The sequence below is a fragment of the Enhydra lutris genome, unplaced genomic scaffold (assembly GCF_002288905.1).
Source record: "Enhydra lutris kenyoni isolate GAN:26980312 unplaced genomic scaffold, ASM228890v2 scaffoldscaffold1, whole genome shotgun sequence".
NCBI lineage: Eukaryota > Metazoa > Chordata > Mammalia > Carnivora > Mustelidae > Enhydra > Enhydra lutris.
Genome location: NW_019154085.1, coordinates 48,276,649 through 48,298,242, shown reverse-complemented (window position 1 = coordinate 48,298,242; position 21,594 = coordinate 48,276,649). Strand labels below are relative to the sequence as shown.

The 21,594-nt window shown below is 51.9% G+C and overlaps 1 protein-coding gene across 2 annotated transcripts; it reads right to left on the bottom strand.

Moving 5' to 3' along the window:
• Window positions 1-19,142: 19,142 nt before the first annotated feature.
• Window positions 19,143-21,337, bottom strand: LOC111143506. Of its 2 annotated transcripts, none has more exons than XR_002640332.1 (2): window positions 21,223-21,337; window positions 19,143-20,024 (listed from the first exon to the last, which is right to left on the bottom strand). XR_002640332.1 is itself a non-coding variant. In XM_022497316.1 (2 exons), exons 1-2 carry the CDS (start codon window positions 21,284-21,286, stop codon window positions 19,823-19,825), a joined length of 657 nt encoding a protein of 218 aa, XP_022353024.1. In that variant the 5' UTR covers window positions 21,287-21,337; the 3' UTR covers window positions 19,143-19,822. The 2 variants fall into 2 exon arrangements, 1 of the variants encoding a protein (XP_022353024.1); XM_022497316.1 differs by having other exon boundaries at window positions 19,143-20,415.
• Window positions 21,338-21,594: the final 257 nt, after the last annotated feature.

Here is a 21,594-nt window from a genome sequence, read left to right as displayed (position 1 = left end):
CACGAATGGCCTAAATGCTCCCATAAAGTGGCACAGAGTTGAAGACTGGATAAAAAGATATGACCCATCTGTATGCTGTCTACAAAAGTCTCATTTTGAACCTAAAGATACACCCAGACTGAAAGTGAGGGGATGGAGAACAATTTTTCATGCCAACAGACTTCAAAAGAAAGCTGGGGTAGCAATTCTTACATCAGACAAATTAGATTTTAAGCTAAAGACTGTAGTAAGAGATGCAGAGGGACACTCCATCATACTTAAAGGGTCTATCCAACAAGAAGATCTAACAATGGTAAATATCTGTGCCCCCAACATGGAAGCAACCAACTACATAAGCCAACTGTTAACCAAAATAATCATACTGATGATAATAATATGTTAACAGTAGGAAACCTCACCACTCCACTCTCAGCAATACACAGATCATCTAAGCAGCAGCAGAACAACACACACACACACACACACACACACACACGAAAGCAAAACCAAAAACAAAAACAAACAAGAGCTTTAAATGACACATTGGACCAGATGGACTTCATAGATATATAGAGACCATTCCAGCCTAAAACAACAGAATACTCATTCTTCTTAAATGCACACAGAACTATCTCCAGAATAGACCACATGCTGGGTCACAAATCAAGTCCCAACCAATACTAAAAGAGTGAGATTATTCCCTGCATATTTTCAGACCACAACGCTTTGAAACTGGAACTCAATCACAAGAAAAAAATCGGAAGGAGTTCAAACACTTGGAGGCTATTGACCATCCTGCTGAAGAATGCTTGGGTCAGCCAGGAAATCAAAGAAGAATTTTAACACTTCATGGAAACCAGTGAGAATGAAAACACATCAGTCCAAAACCTATGGGATACTGCAAAGGCAGTCCTAAGAGGGAAATACAGAGCCATCCAAGCCTCATTAAAAAAAAAAAAAAAACAAACCAGAAAAATTCCAAATGCAGAAGCTAACCTTACACCTAAAGGAATTGGAGAAAAAACAGCAAATAAAACCTAAACCAAGCAGGAGAAGAGAAATAATAAAAATTAAAGCAGAGATCAATGAAATGGACACCAGAAAAACAGTAGAGCAGATCAATGAAATTAGAAGCTGGTTCTCTGAGAGAATTAATAATATCAATAAACCTCTGGCCAGACTTATCCAAAAGAAAAGGATCCAAATTAATAAAATCATGAATGGAAAGGGAGAGATCATGACTAACACTGAGGAAACAGAAACAATTATTAAAAATTATTATCAGCAACTATATGCCAATAAATTAAGCAAAGTGGAAGAAATGGATGCCTTCCTGGAAGCTTATAAACTGTCAGGACTGAAACAGGAAGAAATACACAATCTGAATAGACCAAAAACCACTGACACAATTGAAGAAGTAATCAAAAATCCCCCAAAAAACAAGCACCCAGGGCTAGATGGATTCCCAGGGGAATTCTACCAAACATTTACAGAGGACATAATACCGATGCTTCTGAAGCTGTTTCAAAAAATATAAACAGAAAGAAAACTTCCAAATTCATTCTATGGGGACAGGAATATGTTGATACCAAAACCAGACAAAGACCCATCAAAAAGGAGAATTACAGATGAATATCCCTGATGAACATGGATGCTAAAATACTCAACAAGATCCTAGCCAATAGGATCTAACAGTACATTAAAAGAATTATCCATCACGACCAGGTGGGATTTATTCCTGGGATGCAAGTTTGGTTCAACATATGCAAATCAATCAACGTGATAGAGCACATTAATTTAAAAAAAAAAAAGACAAGAACCATATGATCCTTTCAATTGATGCAGAAAAAACTTTTGACAAAATACAACACACTTTCCTCATTAAAACTCTTCAGAGTGTAGGGATAGAGAGAACCTTCCTCAATTTCATAAAAACCATCTATGAAAAGCCCACAGCAAATATCATTCTCAGTGGGGGAAAGTTGAGAACTTTTCCCTTATGTCAGGAAAAGGACAGGGATGCCCTTTCTCACCACTATTGTTTAACATAGTACTAGAAGTCCTAGCATCAGTAATCAGACAACAAAAAGAAATAAAAAACATTCAAACTGGCAAAGAGTTCAAACTCTCTCTATTCACAGATGACATGATACTTTATGTGGAAAACCCAAAGACTCCATGCCCAAATTGCTAGAACTCATACAGAAATTCAGTAATGTGGCAGATACAAAATCAATGCATGAAATAAGTTACTTTTCTATTAACAATGTAACTGTAGAAAGAGAAATTAGGGAATCGATTCCATTTACAATAGCACCAAAAACTATAAGATACCTAGAAATAATCCTGACAAAAAGGTGAAGGAGTTATACTGTAGAAACTACAGAACACTTATGAAAGAAAAGAAAAAAGATGGGAAAACATTCCATGCTTATGGACTGGAAGAATAAACATTGTTAAAATGTCTACACTGCCCAGAGAAATCTACACTTTCAATGTCATCCCTATTAAAATACCATTGGCATTTTTCACAGAGCTGGAATAAATAATCCTAAAATTTGCATGGAACCAGAAAAGACCCCACATGGCCAGGGCAATACTGAAAAAGAAAACCAAAGCTGGGGGCATCACAATGCCGGATTTCAAGCTATATTACAAAACTGTGGCAGCATGGTATTGTCACAAAAACAGACACAAAGATCAATGAAACAGAATTGAGACCCCAGAAATGGACGCTCAACTCTATGGTCAACCAATCTTTGACAAATCAGGAATGAATATCCAATGGAAAAAGAGACAATCTCTCCAATAAATGGTGCTGGGAAAATTGGACAGCCACATGAAGAAGATTGAAACTCAACCATTCTCTTACACCATACACAAAGATAAACTCAAAATGGATGAAAGACCTCAATATGAGACAGGAATCCATCACAATCCTAGAGGAGAACATAGGTAGTAACCTCTTCAACCTCAGCCACAGCAACTTCTTTCAAGACACTTCTCTAAAGGCAAGGGTAACAAAAGCAAAAATGAACTTTGGGACTTCATCAAGATAAAAAGCTTCTGCACAACAAAGGAAAGTCAACAAAACTAAGAGATAACCCAGGGAATGGGAGAAGATATTTGTAAATGGCATTACAGACGAAGGGCTGGTATCCAAGATTCATAAAGAACTTCTCAAACTCAATACCCAAAACCAAATAATCCAATCAAAAAATGGGCAGAAGACGTGAACAGACATTTCTTCAAAGAAGACATACAAACGGCTTACAGACACATGAAAAAATGCACAACATCACTAGGCATCAGAGAAATTCCAATCAAAACCACAATGAGGTATCACCTCACACCAGTTAGAATGGCCAAAATTAACAAGGCAGAAAACAACACATATTGGCGAGGATGCAGAGAAAGGGACCCCTCTTACACTGTTGGTGGGAATGCAAGCTGGTATACCCACTCTGAAAAACAGTATGGAGGTTCCTCAAGATGTTAAAAATAAAATTACTCTACCACCCAGCAATTGCACTACTGGGTATTTACCCCAAAGATATAGACATCTTGAAAAGATACAGACATCTGTGAAAAGAAGGTCCACATGCACCCCAATGTTCATTGCAGCAATGTCCACAATCGCCAAACTGTGGAAGGAGCTGAGATGCCCTTCAACAGATGAATGGATAAAGAAGATGTGTTCCATATATACAACGGAATATTCCTCGGCCATCAGAAAGGATGAATACCCACCATTTGCATTGACATGGATGGAACTGGAGGGGATTATGCTAAGGGAAATAAGTCAGTCAGAGTAAGACCGTTATCATACGGTTTCACTCATATGTGGAACATAAGGAATAGCATGTAGGATCATTGGGGAATGGAGGGAAAACTGAATGGAAAGAAATCAGAAAGGGAGACAAACTATGAAAGACTCTGAACTCTAGGCATCAAACTGAGGGTTACAGAAGTGTGGGAGTTGGGGTGATGGGGTAGCTGGGTGATGGGTATTAAGGAGGGCATGTGTTGTGATGAGCACTGGGTTTTATATGCAACTGATGAATCGTTGAACACTACATCAAAAACCAATGATGTACTGTATGTTGGCTAACTAAACATACATACATACATACATACATACATACGCTTTCTACATGAAAAAAAAATAATGGATACAGAATTTCAGATTCATAAGCTGAAATGTTCTCAAGATATGCTTCACAGCAGTGTAAATATACTTAACACTACTGGACTTTATACTGAAAATGTTTAAAATGGTGAAACCAATGTTGTGATTTTTGGATTCTGTATGATTCCATTTTTATAAAGATTTTTAAAATTTTATTTTGGAGAGAGAGCACATGGCACAAGAGTGGCGGGAGAAGCAAGAGGTGGAAGGGAAAATAGTGAGCCCACACTGTACTGAACACAGACCCTATGTGGGGCTTGATCCCACATCATGAGCTCACATCCTGAGCCAAAATCAAGAGTCAGCAGCTTCTCTGTCTGAGCCACCATCCACCTCCATAGGCATTAGCATTGGTCCATTCCCTGCTGTCTCCACCACCACTGTGCTGAACTCTCCTGAAAATACATCTATGAAAAACTGCCAGAGTTTCTAAGGGTGAGTCTGAGTATGAGCACTGCTAGGTGATGGGTGAACCTGTGGCCTGGGATGGATGCTGCTCACTGTTCTCCCAGACGGGGTGCCCATCACCCTTCTTTCCAGGGGACCTTCAGGGGACCCCCATGTCCTCAGGCCCCTGAGGGCCACACGGCCCAGGAATTCACCTCTAGCAGAGGACATATGGGACTTCTTTCTCTGGCCAGGAATATGAACCCTGATTCTGGGAAAGGAGAGCTGTCCTGGGACTTCTGGCCCAGCCAGGCAGCTGTGGCCACCATGTATGTGACAGAGCCAGAGTGGCTGGGCCTTGGAGGGGATGAGTGCCTTAAACCATCCTTGCACAGGGCAGTGTGGGAGCAGTAGCCCCTGCTTCTCGGAGACCAGTGATGTGTGCAAAAGGAGGGAGGCTGGGGTGGAGCCTTCTAAGCCACTGAAATAAGCAGGAAGGGAGCTCTGAGGACAGAGACTCCAGATGGATTCCCATCCAGGGAAAGTGGGCCCACGAGAGAGCACTGAAGCTGCCAGCCCTGCTGGCTGCAGGCCATTTGCACAGGATCACCTCTGGCGCTTCCTTAGCACATTGTCTGTGTTTGTGTGTGGACAGTGATTGGCCGACTCAGTGCTGATGCACTCCAGAAGTAGACTAGAAATCCTCCAGGGCCTGCTCACAGGTCAGAGGACCCCCACCCAGAGAAGCAGAGGATGCCCCTCTTCCTCCGGAGCTGGGGAAGGCAGCCACCATCCTGGGGCAGGACATGGCCCAGGCATGTGTTCTTTTTGAAGGCCCCATGTTCAGTGGGCATTGCTGTGCCTGAGAAAGTCTCTCTCAGCCCCAGAGTCAGGAGCAGTGAGGAGCTGTCTCCACTCCTCACCCAGGATCATGACCCAAAATGATCCCGTTTTTGGGAGGATGGGTCTCCTTCAGGAGCAAGGGAGAGGACTGGCCCCTCTACCTTCCCCAGGTCCAGGATGCCTGGGACCCTGAAAGCTCTTCGTTTCAGGAGTAACGAAGAGCATGTGTGTTTCATCAGCCCAGCAACTGAAAGAACTAATCCCCAACACTCAGGTTCTAACAGGAAAATTTCAATGTATCATTTGGGGGCAGCCACCTCCAATCTTACATGGCTTTGGGGGACCCCAGGGAAAGTCTTCCTTGCTTTCCTGCCCTCAGAAGGAGGAGCTGGCCCTGTGTCCTGGGGTCCCACTCTGTCCCATTGCTGAGGAAGACACACACACAGGGACCTGGTGTCAGGAGTGTGGTCTCCCAGGGGCCTGGCAGCTGCCAGGATTGCTTTTGGGGGAAGGGGTGTTCACTGGTGACACCTCTCATCATCCCCCACTGCACTCTGCAGTCCAGGCTCTGTGTCCAGCATAGGTCAATCACCAGCACCCCACATGTTCCTGACATGAGAGTGATCATTCAGGATCATCACATTGCACAGAGGCAGAGAGTGAGGCCCAGACAGAGGAGGCAAATGGCTCCAGTCACACAGCTGGTCAGCAGAGTAGCTGGAAGGCCAGCCCTCCCGAGACCCCATTAGCCCAGCCAGAGACTCCCTGAGCCCAGAGTGAGTCCTACCCTGCTTGCCCAGCCACAAACTAGCCCCTGAGTTTGATGGTGGCCTGTTCTTCTTGGCCCTGAGGGTGTTGCTGGCCAACTAGGAGAGAGTGTCCAGCTGGTGGGACAGTCTGTAGGTACAGGTCAGAGTGACACATCTGAGCTAGCAGAAGCCAGGCTCCCGGAGCCTGCCTGGGAGTCTGGGTGCCCTAGGGGCCAGCACACAACAGGGTCTGCGCTGAACAGGGAGCCATGGCCCCCAGGGAGAGTCCACTCTGCCTTCTCCCTGCTCCTGCCCTGCATCACCTCTCCTCACTGTGGGGCTCCAGGACCTGAAACCAGGCACCATAGGGCTGGTTCGGCTCCAGCTTGTAATGAGTTTGCACCCTCTGGAGCAGCTGGATTTCCTGAGGCTGGAGGGAGGACTGGCTACAGACGAGGACTGGATTGGGGGTGATGTAGGGCCTCATGGAGAGTGAAGGATGGGGCAGAGGCTGAGTCCTTGAGCCACAGCTACCATCTAAAAAGGGCTGAAATCCCTTAAGGCCCACAGGGTCTCTCATTATGGTAACAATACCCTCACATTTGGGCATCCTGGTGGTGGGCCCCTCCTCCCGCAGCCTCCTTCCCACACCCCTGACTCCAGCCAGAGCTGCATCAGGCTGGACCTGTCCCAGGGTCCTACCAGGAAGACAAAGCAGAAGGAGAGGAGAGGTGAAGGGGAAGGGGCAGACTGATCTCCCTGCCCTGAGTCAGCCTCCACTGATGTCTCCAGATCCTCTGGCCCAGCCCTACACTTAGGTGGACCCTGGGAGGGCGTATGCATTCCAGGCCATCTGGTTGGGGGCTAGTCAGTGACCTTCGCATCCCCAGATGTCCAACCCACCTGGCCTTGTACCTGAGCCTCACTGCCTGGGATGGGCATGGTTCTGGGGCTCAGCAGACTTTGGGGCCACAGAGCACTTGGCAGTGGTGAGGGAACATGGGTGACCAGTCAGGTACAGAGCCACGGGACTCGTACACAACCACCACAGGGCTGGGCCATGGTACAGGTGCTGTGCGCAGGTCTCCTGTGCACACCTGGCCCTCTCAGAAGGGAAGCCTATGTGCCTGATGCACCTGTCCTCCACCTACCCCTGGAGGAGTGGCCAATTTCAAGCATTTCCATGTCCAACCCTCAGGGACAGTTGGGAACCTGGGATCAAGAGAGTCAGGGACTGTTGCAGGACAAATGAGGAGTATAGAGTCCCAGGAGCAGGGCTGCTCTCTAGTCCTAGGCCAGCCCCAACCCTCCCATGAGGTTTGCTTTGGGGATGAGAGTCCCTCAGATTCTCGGGGATAGCTACCCACCCCATACCATGTAGGGACATGACCTTGGGCATCCCCAGACAGGTAGAGGTATGTGTACCTACGCGTGCACGTGCACGTGTGCACACACACACACACACACACACACACACACATCCAGCTCAGGGTTAGAAGGGGTGGACACCCTGGGAGCAAGGTGGGTGACAAGGGGGAAAGAAGAAAGAGGTCAGAGACAGCTGGGCCATGGGGTAGGGGCATCAGGACTCCTGGCAAGAACCCAGATCCATAGCATGGGGAGGAGAGACAGACCAGGCTAAAGGTCAGGGTTTCCCCAAGGGGCCCAAGGGGGTTGCCAGGGCACTGAGAGAGGACAGGGTCTGGGGTCCAGTGTATATCACCACCCTGGACTACTAGAAGTAGGAAGAGATACCCCCTCTAAGTACAGACAGAGTTAAAGCACAAAAAGCTTCAGCTTACTCTTCTGTCAATTAGGCTGTAGAGACAGAGTGTCCCTAGGGTCCCATGGGCTTGTAGAAGACTGTTGGCCTTGGATCTCCATCCCTGTCCCATTGTGCTCCCAGTCCTGGGAAAATGCTTTGTACTCCCTTGAGGTCCTTCTTCGCAGAGGACAGCTTAGGAACTTGGGGGGCTGAGGACCTAGGTATGCAGAATATGGCAGAGCACTGGACCACTGGTCTGGGGACCATGGTCAGGACCCTCCTTGTTGCAGCCTCAGGGTCCCCATTTAGAAGAGGTTCCTGAGTCAGTGCTCTGGCCAGGGCGGGAGGCCTTAAAAGAGAACCAAGCACCCAGGACAGAAGAGGGAAATGGGGACAAGGGAGACTTCTGAGGTTTCTCACATCACCCCCAGAGCCCACAGATCCTGCTCCTGGGAGACAGACAGAGACAGAGACAGAGAGACAGAGACTGAAGACAGGAGAGAGGGAACCAGGAGAAGTCACAGACTTTCCTCAATCAGGTTGGAAATGACATCCCATCATTTTGCCCCATTCTCTTTTTGAGAGCATAGTCACACAGGGCATTCACTCTGGTGGGGAGGGGATTCCAAATGGATATTTGACCAGGATTTGGAAATGCCTGGGAACTCACTGTGGAGTTTGCTCACCACATGGGCACAGATGAGGCCCTGGGACCTAAACCTAATGGGAGCCCCTGGAAGTTTGTGTCATCAGGGAACTAGGTCAGAATCTGTTCATTGCAACCTTTCCATGGGGGCTGGGACACAGGCAGGAGGAGGGTGGCTTTGCCTGGACCCCAGAACAGACTGAGGCCCATCTGTGCTGTGTTCCATGCCAAGACTGGCCCCTGGCTCATCCTTGCATTGCCAAGTGTGTGTGCCAGCCTCCTGTGATAGCAGGTATGGAACTTATGCAGAGGTCCTACCCCTGATGGCATCCCCAGAAGTAGAAGCCAGAATACCCTCAATGTGCAGATGGGGAGACTAGGGAAGCCCTGAGAGGCACAGAATCTGTCCAGGGTCACAGTCCTGGGCACAAGCAGGAGCCCTGTCTGAATCCAGCTCTGTGTCCTCACAGAGGGGACACTGACTGCTCTCAGGCCTCCTGAGGGCTCTGGTGTGAGAAGGAGGTTGGGTAAGGGATATCCAGGCAGTAGTGACCTCACTTCCCTGACAACAGAGCTCAACAGAATTTGGAACCCAGGTAACAAGGCACCCACATTCCAGAGACAGCTCCTTACCCAGCTCATTTCATTGGAGATCCTTGAACAAAGAACATGTTCACCTGTTGCATCCCAAAGTCCAGAGGCTGCAGGCTGAAGAAAGCATGCCCTGCAAACACTACCCCCTCACTGGGGATGTCCTGTCAGGGCTCCCCAACGCCTCTGGCCATTTGGCTGGAAGAACCAAAAGGTGACACCAGGAGGCCCAGATCCGGCCAGCCTCACATACTCTGATCCACCTGTGCAGCCTCAGGTCCCCACCGTGTGTGTGTGTGTGTGTGTGTGTGTGTGTGTGTGTAACTGTGTGTGTGTAAAGAGAGCTCATGTAGGGTGGGGATGCCCTGAGCAGGAGCAGGCTGATGAGGGTTCAGATGCCTGGTGGGTGGGTCATGTTCACACCTCAGGTCAAGGCTGGCTAGATAGGATGGGGTGTGGGGCGCTGCACTCTTCTGCCCAGGGTTTATCTGAGATCCCCTGCAGGGATGGATCACTTCTAGGTGCAGGGTTGTGCAGGCACAGGTCTGTGTCTGATCTGGGAGCAGCAGGGGGACTGGGCAGGAGAACAGTGGGAATGGCCAGGCAGAGCTGTGATGCCTCCGTGCTGGCTACTGGTCCCTGTCTTCGCAGAAGGCCACAGATGATGAGAGGAATCTGGCAGACATGTGCTTCTCCCTGACACCGGAGTCCCCAGTCCTGGGAAGTCCTCCAACACCACCCAAGCCACTGTCCCTGGTGGTACTACATTGGACAGCAGTCCTGTACCTGGAGCCCACGGAGGCCAAGCCTGAGGGTGAGAAGGCTGGGGCTGGTTGTCTGGGGGTGTGTGGGCACAGGTCGGTGCTGGGACCTATAGGGAGAAGCCCCCAGAGGCTAGTGTAGGGCCAGGAGCAAGGACAGGGCTCAGAGCACCCAGGGGGTGGACTGCAGTTGGGGAGATTTCTCAGCAAGGGTTCCTTCTGGGCTACAGCTTCTCTGGGAGGCCCTGGGCTGTGCTGTCTCTGCAAAGGCACAGGGAGAGGCAGGCACATGGGTGAGCTTTTCTCCTCTCACAGCTGCTTCATCTGAGGACCTAGAGCGGGCCCCAACTTCAGCAGCAGCTGCGGAGGGGTGGATGGTGCCTGGAGAGACTTCAGCAGGAGACCAGGAACCAGCATGTGACCCGGCCCCTGCCCATGGAGAGGCTGACACTGTCCAGGAAGAGCTGGCACCTGCTCCTGCCCCTGCACCTGCTCTTGTCCTTGGCCCTGCTCCTGCTGCTCCCCCTCCCCCTGCCCCTATCCTTGCCAGGGCTGCTCCCACTTCCCCTGCTCTTGCCTGTGTCCCTATTCCTGCCCCAGACCCAACCCCTGCTCCTGCCCCTTCCCTTGCCTGTGCCCCTGTTCCGGCCCCAGACCCAGCTCCTGCCCTGCTCCTTCCCCTTCCCCTGCCCCTGCCCCTGCCCCCGCCCCTGCCCCTGCCCCCTCCCCTGCCCCTACCCCTGTTCCAGCCCCAGACCCAGCCCCTGCCCCTGCTTCTGTCCCTGCCCCTGCCTGTGTCCCTGTTCCTGCCCCAGACCCAGGCCCTGCCCCTGCTTCTTCCCCTTCCACTGCCCCTGTTCTTTCCCTTGCCAGAGCCCCTGCATCTTCCCCTGCCTCTGCCTGTGCACCTGTTCCTGCCCCACACCCAGCTCCTGCCCCTGCTTCTGCCCCTTCCCTTGCCCTTGTCCCTTCCCCTGCCCCTTCCAGGGCCACTGTCCCTTCCCCTGTCCCTGCCTGTTCCCCTGTTTCTGCCCCAGACCCAGCTCCTACCCCTTGGTCCTGCCCCTTCCCCTGCCCCTGCCTGTGCTGCTGTTCCCATCTCTGACCTAGCTTCTGCCCTGGATCCTACACAGGCCACTACTGCTGACCCTGTCCCTCCCCTTGCCCCTGCACCTGTCCCTGCTCCTCTTCCTGCCCCTGTCCCTGTCCCTATCCCACCCCCTGCCCCTACTCCTGCTCCTGCGTGGCTCCCAGAAACACATCCAGAGCCCACAACCCTGTGGAGAGAGCTCCTCATACAATTACCCTTAGTTCCATCCCCCAAACCTGACACCCCACCAGAATGTTTCATCCCCTCCCCCTTTGTTCTTTCTCTCTAGTACATATTAACTGTTATTTTATCTTTCCACATTCTGTATACTGTTTATCATTTGTTTTAAATAAAATTGCTTGTTTTCACTTCAACACGTCATGAGCATTAAGTACATTCCCAACACTGTGCCACCACACCACAGAACATTGCTGCAGGATATCTCCTTCCCCAAAGGAGACCCTGAACCAGAAGCCCTCCCTTGTCCATTTCTCCTCCAGCCTGGCCTCTCACAACCCCCTACACTGCTTTCTCTCTCTGTTCCTTTACCTGTTCTGGATGTTTCTGTATGTGGAATCACACAATAGGTGCCTTTGTGTCTGCACACCTGTTTTCAAAGGGCACTCATTTTTTTTTTCTGTGTTTATTTGACATAGAATTTCCCTTATTTGATATTGAAATGTCTGATGAATTAAAGGTGAGATGTATCATAGAGGCCCCTTTAGGAATTATGGGCACAATCTCGGGGCTAGACCCCTGATCTTCTGGGACACCAGAGCCTGACCCCAGACAGGACACAGCTGGTTCTTCCTGTGGCCCTCACAGAAACCAGGGAAATGCAGAAAGCTGGAAGACACACCACAAAGGGCAAAATCATTGCTTACAACCCAAGGCCTGAGAAAGGTTTCCCATGGTTCTGCTCCAAACCATGCTCCAAGTCACTGGGTTCCACAGGGACAGAGACCAAATGCATGCAAGTCCAAGGGGAAGGATAGGCATGCAGGGAGTATGTGTCAGAGATGCAGGAGCTCGTGGAGAAGGAATCTGGAAACCCTATGGATGCAGCGCTGGTCACCCTCACACTGGCAGGTATCTGGTCTGGGGACCAGCAGCCCTGGGAAGAACGTAAAGAAGCAGAAGTTCCCTGCAGGTCCCCTGGAGAGAAGGGTGATGGGCAACCCTGTCTGGGAGAACAGTGAGCAGCACCCAACCCAGGCTGCAGGAACACCCATCACCTAGCAGTGCATGTCCTCGGACACACCCCCGGAAACTCTGGCTCAGGTTTTCACAGATGTATTTTCGGGAGTGTTCAGCATAGCGGTGGTGGTGGAGAGAGCAGGGAATGGAACATTAATGCCCAAGGAGATGCGTGGGATCCATAGTCCCAGTCCTCATGATAGAATGTCCTGTGGCTATCACAATGTCATCTGGGGCACAGGATCTGGGAAGCCCTTCCTGAGACCCACTCCTGCCACCCTGCTCCTAGGAACATTCAGAATTGTTTGAGGGGGAGGTGGAAAGGATCCAGGGTGACAGAGGGCCAAGGAGAAGGAAGGTCAGCACTGGGAGGACAGCTGGACATGCCCTGAGCCACCATCCAGGGCCTGGGCTGTGATGTCCTTGGACCTCACCCCAAATAATGGCTCCTGATGTATGGACCAGCATCTGTGGTTTCACTCCCTTCCTCCCCACCCCACCCACGCTTCCCCTCGACCCCTCCTTTCCCTCCCCAACTCCATCCTCCTCCCTCCCTCCCATCCCCCTCTCTCCTTCCCCTCACTAGCTCCCTCCTATCCTCCCTCCCTCCCCTCTCATTCTCCCTCCCACCCCACCCCCGCTTCCCCTTGACCCCTCCTTTCCCTCCCCAACTCCATCCTCCTCCCTCCCTCCTATCCCCCTCTCTCCTTCCCCTCACTAGCTCCCTCCTATCCTCCCTCCCTCTCCTCTCATCCTCCCTCCCACCCTCCCTCCCATCCTCCTGCCTTTCCTCCCATCCCCCTCCCTCAGTCTCATCCTTCTTCCTTACTCTCATCCTCCCTTCCTCCCCTATACCCCTCCCAGCATCCTTCCCTCCCATCCTCCCTTCCCTCTCTCCTCTCCCTCTCTCCCATCCTCTTTCCCTTTCTCTTTCCCTCCCTTGCATCCTCCCTCATGCCCTCCCTCACTCAGCAGAGTATCTGGGGTCCCTGCTCTGTACTGAGCACTGGGGCTTCATCTGTGAACACCCTCCAACCTGTGCAGTCATGTCCACTGTGGGAGGTAACAATGGGGTAGTCCTCAGGGCTAGCAGTGATGATGAGCTCTGGGATCTGCTCCTGAAAACACAGGCCAGTTGCACAAAGAAAAGAATGGAGAGACCCATGCTTAGCACTTTCTTTACAAAAACCTAGTCCTGAAAAGTCACAAAGAGTAAGTATATCCTAGACTTCATGCAATATGTGTTCTTTTTTTTAAAGATTTTATTTATTTACTTGATAGATAGAAATCATAAGCAGGCAGAGAGGCAGGCAGAGGGGTGGGGTGAGGGGAAGAAGGCTCCCTGCTGAGCAGACAGCCTGATGCAGGGCTCAATCCCAGGACCCTGAGATCATGACCCGAGCCGAAGGCAGAGGCTTAACCTACTGAGCCACCCAGGTGCATTCATGCAATGTGTGTTCTAAAGGCCCATACGCACTGGCGTTCCTAGAACCAACAAAGAGTAAGTCATCCAGTGTTGACTGGAGCTTTGTGACACAACTTTTCTGACTAAATGACAGCATTTCAGCCAACATCCAGGGCCTCTGAGTTTTCCCAAGGGTCTCTGTGATCCTCTGACTCTTCCATCCACCTTCTCAGGAAGCTCTGTCCTGTCATCTTCCTTGTCTCCTGCCTCTTCTGGGATCCTTCTGTGGCCTCCCTCACACCCGCCATGGCCTCCCCCTCCCCCCACCCCGGACGCTCCATGTCCCTTGGCCTGGTGCCTGCATCCTGTGCTGGGTGCTGTAAGCCCAGTACTTTGTGCAAGGTCTGTGTGCTCCCTCTGGGGTCACATGGCATCTCCCTTGCAGTGGCCTGCATCTTCCTGCACTGGGTGTCCTCTAACAAGTCTGTGAGGCCAGCCTGTGCCCATGTCATAGGCATGAAAGCACAAGTCCAGAAGGTCCAGATGATATACTCTCAGCCCCAGCATGTAGAATCTGGGCCGAGGATAGTCCTTGAGCAGAGGAAGACTTGGGCCCAGGGAGCCTGAGGGAGGGCATGGCACAGTGAGCCCACAGGAGGAGAGTGAGCACCGGGTCTCGTGCTAAAGCCTGCTGGGAGACCACATCCCACCTGCACCAGCTCTGTCCCCAGGGCTGGAGGTTGTCAGTGTATCCACCCTCCCAGGCTACAGGCTGGTAGTGACTGGCAGGGGAGAGGCATGGCTAGTGCAGGAGAGGCCCCCCACAGAGAGGAGGGGACAGGCACTCCCCCAGCAGCAGGTGCACTGGAGCAAGCTGAGGGGGCATCAGGGGACAGTAGTGTCTGCAGCTGGGTGCAGCTCAGCACAAGCTTGTATGGATGGCCTTTGTCTCCCAAACACAAAGTCTGGCCCAGAACCTCCCCTCAAGCCCCTACTCCCATCCTTTGCACTTAGCTCAAGTGACAAGAAAGGACCAATAGTTTAGGTGGTGTTGGGTGCACAGAGATACGTGTTTTTCTGGCCCATGCTGTAACATTGCTGGCATTTTAGGGATCTCAGGGCTCTGATTCAAAAATGGTAGGATGCCAGGGGCCCCAGAAAGCTTTCTGGAAACCTGCCTCTGTGCCTTGCAGCCCTCCCATCTCACCAGCTCTGCTTAGAATCCCTACAGGTCACAGACCCACAGTCTCGGGTCCTCAGACGGCCCAGACGATGTGCCTTCAAAAAGCAAACCAGGTGGGGCAGCAGGACACACCAAGGATTCCAGCAAATCCCCCTCCCAGAATGTGAGGGTACCACTGGATGAGCTGTCTGAAAACAGCCAGGTTAAGATTCCAGGAAGACACCAGAAGCACAGGAGTAATTGAGGAGCATCTGAAGGTCAGGTAGGAATAGTCAGAGCTTCCAGGCCCTTCTTCCCTAAAGTTCCTCATCACTCAGCCTTTCTTCCAGTGATTCTGCTTGGTTTCTATTTGCCTTAACTGGTATCCATTGCCATAGGCAGCAGGGACTCAAATATGCCTTTAAATGCTTTGGTCATTAAATGCTCTCCAGCAGCCACCTCACTACTGGTAACAAGTACTGATTTGGTAACAAGCAAGAAGTCATAAGGACTCCAAGGGTAGGGACTTGGCATTTTCCTCACCTGAGATGGGGACACTTGTGGGAGGAGCAGGTGGCTATCTGGTGGGGGGTCCAGGCACCTGACATGGACAGACGGGGTAGGTGAGGCCCAACACCCCCGGGGTATGTTCCTGGCATCTGGAACTGAACAGGTCTTCAAAGCTGCAGAGTGGTTGGGATCATCTTCAGGCTGAGGAGGAAGATGAGAGGGGCAGAGGGGACTGAGGAGGCTCAGCTTAGACAGGAGAGCAGTGAGCCAATCCTTTGGGGAAAAAGTGGGTCAGGTCCAGGCTCATGGGGACATACCTTGAGGCCATTGTGCTATGTGAAATAAGCCAGTTACTAAAGGACTGATACTGGAGGACCCCACTTGTGAGGGACAGAGAACACTCTGATTCACAGAGGTGGAAGGAGCTGCTGGGTGCTGGGACTGGAGAAAATGAGGGGTTAGGGTCTCAAGGGTAGAAGTTCAGTTTGGGATGATGAAGAGGTTGTGGTAATAGATGGAAGTAACAGGTGCAGAAAAGTGAATTTACTTACTGCCACTGAATTTACACTTCAACATGCTTCAAAGTACCAGTTGTATGTCTATTATAACACAATTAGAAAGTAGAGTCAAGAGGTCAGGGCCATTGTGAGTCCCAGGAGGGCCCTGGAGCAGGGATCCTGTATCTTAGTTCTCTCTCTCATATTCTGCCCCTTGATGGGTGACTGAGCTCACAGCAGGCATTCAGTGAATGCTTGCTAAGACACAGTGCAGGCAGATGAGGGCACAAGTGCAAACCCACCAGTGGGCACTGAGGAATCCCAACAGGATGCGCATCAAGATGGAGCCAGTGCTCACATCTCACAAACGCCAGCACAGAAATAGCCATATTAAAACCAAAGCAGGAACTGTATATGACCCAGAGGGCTCCATGCTCCTGGAGGCCGAGCTAGCAGCCATGGCCAAGGCCTCTGGCAATCAGGGGATTAGGGGTCTGACAGGTGGCTCGGCGCACCCCTGACCCTGAAGCCCCATGGCTGCAGTGAGGTGCAGGGATTGGGAGGGAAGACCCAGCCAGGGCCCATCCCAGCCCCACCAAGCGTTGTCTGTTTAGAACCAGGGAGACAACCTTTTTCCTCAACTGTTCTTTTTAAAGATGGTTGCTCAGCATTGACACAGAAAAACATCTGACATAAAACTGGAGACTTTCACAGCTGCAAATGACCCAGAAGTTATCAAAATGTAGCAACCACAAAAGGAGTACCTTGTGCCCCCAGGCAGGCCTTCTGTGTGCAGGTGTGGCTGGGGGCCCTGGACATCAGGGCTTTACAGTCTCCCTCAAGAGGACAGAAGAAGGAACCTGCTCTGATGGCTCCACTGGAAGCACACCCTGATGGAAATAAGGGCAGTCCCTCACATGTTCCTGGTGTCCTGGTGATTCTTGGGCACAGCCACAAATCTCAGCTTCTTCATGAAAGGAGGTGGGGGGGTGGTGCTGGGTAGCCCAGCCCCTGCATGTTCCACAGGTCCTCCGGAGACAGCCCAGCAGCCGTGGTCCCACAGGTCCTCTAGTGATAGCATCTTGGTGAGGTTGTGGTCCAGCACGTACCTGTTCAGATGGCTCTCATCACGCCACATGGCCTCCATCCCACTGGCCAGGTTGACCCCGATCCCATAGTGACAGGCCAAGGTCAGTCAGTGAACCTTCATCACTAATACCCAAAAAAAGGCCCCCATGTAGTAAATGTTGCCCTGATCCCTGGGGATGAGGGCCTGGGACTGCGGCTGGCGCTTGTAGCTGAAGTCCTCACAGGCCACCTGGTGGAAACTGGGGTACAGGGTGCCAAAGAGAGGGGACAGGATATCCACACCCATGTGGTCATGGAACTTTAGGTCTACCTCAGCACACCAAGTCATCCACCTTGCAGAGAAGTGCTGCTTGCAGGAGCAGCTGACCATCGCCATGTGCTGCATGGACACATCCTGCCAGTGTTGGTCACTGAGGATCAAGGACCACCACTCTCTGGCCCTCCCAGAGGTACATGGGAGGGAACATGGGGCCCAGCAGGTGGCTGGTCTGTGAAGACATAGTAGGTGACCCTGCATCCCACCAGAAAGACCACCACCCTCCGGCCCTCCCAGACGGGTACATGGGGGCCAGCTGGTTGGTGAAGATGTAGTAGGTAACCCTGTTTCCACCATGAAGAGCTTTTCTACCATCTGCAGGAACAGCTCCAGGAAGACCACGGGACAGGGGACAAGGTGTGAGGAGGGTCACTGCCAGAGGCTGGCAGCAGGACCCCAGAGCTGGGGGGTTGTGAATGTGTGCACCTTCTTCAATGGGGCAGGCCCTAGGCTGCTTTAAGCAACAGCCACTCTCCCAGCCTGTCCTTAGCAAGTCTGCCTGTGGGGCCTCCCTACCTTCTACTCCCAGAGATAGGGGTCATCTGTACCCCATCTTACAAAGGGGAGCCTAAGGCTTAGAAGGTTGGAAACCCATGCAGCCCCATATAGGCTCCAGCATGCTTGAGCCAGGAACACTTTCCCTGTGCTGAGCTTCAGGGCAAACCCACAGGTCCTGTTCCCATCTGCCAGGAGTTGAGCACCTTGGGGCACAGCCCTTGTTTCTGTACCTGACAGACTAGTAGAACTAGTAGGGCCAGCTACCTGCCCCACTTTGCTTTGAGTGGGCTGTCACTGACCCCACAGAGCTGTCTCCATCTCCCATAGGGTCTTCCCTTGAAGGCTACAGGGCATCCTGCTAACAAGGTCCTCAGTGAACCACTGGTATTCCTAGGAGGGGTCACCCTCAGACTCCCTCAGATCAGGTCCAGTCTGGGAGCAGTGAAGGGGAAAGAAGACCTCTGGAAGAAGAGGGGGCTTGCTTAGGCCCCAGCCTTGAATCCAAAGGGGTAAGCTTCTGGGTCCAGGTCTACATCTCCCCAGCCCTAAGAAGTTGGGGGTCTTGTCCAATCACCTCACGTGGCTGGTCTCCCTCTGAGGTGACTACCTGCTCCCCACCATGGGGAAAGCAACTCCCCCATTGTCAGACAAGTGTGCTGAGCCCCTCTGAAACTGATTTTTTGTGCAGACACTTCCCATAGGCTACTTCCCTATGCCTGCCCCATCACTGGCAGGTTAGTAAATCGCTCCCACAGGGAAGGTGGGCACTACATTTAAGTAGGGAACAAGCACATACACAACCAGCAGGCATAAGTCAGGTCATCGGGGGCAAATTGAGGCCCAGCCAATGGGGAAACAAGCCCGACATGAAGAAGGGGGAGAGAAGAGTGATCCTGGCAGAGGGTACAGTAAATATAAAGACTTGTTATCAAGCTTGAGACACATGTGGGACAACCACATTCCTGGGTGGAGCACAGAGGGACAGGCCACAGAGGGAGAGGAAAGGCTGGAGAAGATGGGCAGGAGGGAGCAGACCACAGGGAGGCCCAAAGGTTATGCTCTGAAAATACCACTCCGGTTACTGGAGGAGAATGGGCTCTGTGCAGCAAAGGACAGGGAGACACTAACCCTAACCTCTAACTTAATCCTAACCCTAACCTCCTCCTAACCACTAATACCAACCCCAATGAAATCATCACAAAATCAACAAAGTACATTCCTATACCTTTCTTAAAATTAGTGTAAGAAGACTGATCAGAAAAATTGCAAAACCAAGAGCTCTTTTTTTTTTAAATATATATTTTTTAAGATTTTATTTATTTATTTGACAGAGAGAGAGATCACAAGTAGGCAGAGAGGCAGGCAGAGAGAGAGGAGGAAGCAGACTCCCCGCTGAACAGAGAGCCCGATGCGGGGCTCGATCCCAGGACCCCGAGACCACGACCTGAGCCGAAGGCAGAGGCTTAACCCACTGAGCCACCCAGGCGCCCCAAAACCAAGAGCTCTTAAATACATTGTACACCATAAGCGTCTCTTCACAAACATCTCAAACGTTGTTCAATAGAGTGAGACCAAGGAATGTTATCATCCACCACAATAAATTTTCAAGTAAAAACATGTGGTCATATTGATGCAGAAAAAGTTCTAACCAAAATCCAATGTCCATTGCTGATATAAACATTCATGAAAGCAGGAATAAGGGGTAATTTTTTTTAATCTATGGCAAACACCATGCTCAAGTCTGAAGATTGCCAGCTCTACTCTGAAATCAGGAAAAGGACAGGATGCTGGTTTTCACAGAAGGACAAACACTATACGATTCCACTTGTATGAGGTGTCCAAAGACACAAAATTGGATGTGGCTGCTGAGGCCGAGAGGGAGGGGAAAGGGGGAGCTAGTGTTTCATGCATACAGTCTCCCTCCGGGAGAATGAAAAAAGTTTGGAGAATGATGTACAGTCATGGGAATTGAGCTAAGGCTGGAGAACTGTGTACCTGAAATGTTTGAAATGGTCAATGTTATTACGTTTAGTCACCATGAAAAAAACGAAAGGCTGATGCCTGTCATGATGTGGTTGGACACTGAAAACAGCCCAAGTGACATAAACCATACAGAAATACAACTCAGACTGGAGCCCTCTGTGATCCTTAAATCCATAAGCATTGTGCAAACAAGGGAAAGTCTTGGGAGCAGTTCCAGAAAAAGAAAACTAGATCAGAATGGCGAAGACATCTCAGACAGCGTGGAAGGGGGTGACAGCTGAAGTGGGCCTGTGGTCTGGGTTCAAATGTGGAAGCCGTCATCATTTCCTCACTTGGGGTTACATGGTGGTTCTGCGGGACAGTGTCTCTGTTTGGGGTAAAACACACAGAAGTAGCCCATGTGAAGTGGCAAACGTGGTAAGGAAGCGACAGCTGGGGGGTCTGCGTGTGGAGATAAAGCGCATTTCTGCTTCTGTGACAAGTTACTGCAGATCCGAAATCACCGCAGAGGCGATGGCTCTTCCAAACGGACACGTGGGCACCACGTCCAGAAGCAGAGACGAGGTCAGACTTTGGAATGGAGGCGGAGCCCTCCCGGATCCAGGTCACCCACCGTGGACAGGCCACTCGCCCTTGCAGGAGGTCCCACATTAGCAGGAGACTCATGGGAGGATTAATCGGCCTCCAATCCGGCGCAGCAGAGGCAGTGGGATTCGGAATCCCAGTTTCCCACAGTGCCGCCCACAACCTGGTTAGAACTGTGAGGAAGCAGGACGGGAAGCCTCAGTAAAGCCGACTGGGGACACTGGAGGGGCGACGGGAAGGGGGTGCCTAGTGCTCAGGGCGCATTACAGACCCCCACATTAGAGACTCACCCGCTCCAGGCCCCGCAGAGGAAGCTGGGGTTCGTCTCCTACAGGAAATCACCATCCCGGCAGCTCGACCAGTGAGAATCCTCCGTCACCCCAGCCCCTGCCTTTCTCCATGAACTTTCCTTCCAAGCAGCCCTCCCAGCTTCCCCCACCTTGTCCATGACCTGCTGAGCAGGGGACAGGCCTGTCCTCCAACAGCCATGTGACACTGATGACAGACACGGAGGGAGACGCATGGAGATGGGGAGACACTCTGGGCTCAGGGAAGAACTGGCACCGGGAAAACACCTACTGTCCCCGCAGCCGCCAGCAGAGCCCGTGCTGTCACTCCCGAACTTCCAGACTCCGGGCCAGCCCTGCAGCGGGTGTGGAGGTGGGAAGGACCCCGCAGGGCTGAGGCGGGGGGAGCACGAACATGGAGGCCGGCGGCTGCTCCCTGACTGCAGACCCTCTGAGGAGCTCCAGGAACTCAGTCCGCTGGCGCAGGGACACAGCTGGGGATCGGGGAGCATCCGAGCCCAGAAAGGGGGGACCACAGCCCCACGCACAGCCCCGTACACAGCCCCGTGGGAGGCCACAGGCACCGCACACAAAGCCACGGAAGCCCCGTGTCTACACAGCGCGCCCTTCCTCCCCTGGGCCCTGCGAGCACGCACCCCCTCAGCAGTCCCCGATCCAGCGGCTTCTGCTCACCTTCTTCTCGCGCCAGGGGTCCTGAGGAGGCCGGGCTCCTGTTGGCGTGCAGGCGGCCCCACATCCTGCACAGCGGGTCCTGTCAGCATGGACAGAGCCCCACGTCCTCCACAGCAGGTCCTGACAGCGTGTATGTGGACCCATGTCCTCCCGAAGTCTCCACAGCGGGTCCTGAGGAGGCCGGGCTCCTGACGGTGGAGGAGCCCCACATCCTCCCTAAGCCTGGGCCTCTGCACAGAGGGTCCTGAGGCCTTGGAATACCTGTCAGCGCGCCAGAGAAAGCGGCCTTAGCGCGCATGCGCAGCAAGGGTTGCGGCGTGGGACTCGGGCGCCCCCTGCGGGCTGTGGGAGCGGTGCAGAATGCGGTGCGCT

Coding starts and splice junctions, on each gene's coding strand:
- LOC111143506 (XM_022497316.1), bottom strand. CDS start 21,286: ATGTGGGGCCGCCTGCACGCCAACAGGAGCCCGGCCTCCTCAGGACCC. Junction 20,416..21,222: donor ACCCCTGGCGCGAGAAGAAG/GTGAGCAGAAGC, acceptor GCTTCCTCACAG/TTCTAACCAGGTTGTGGGCG.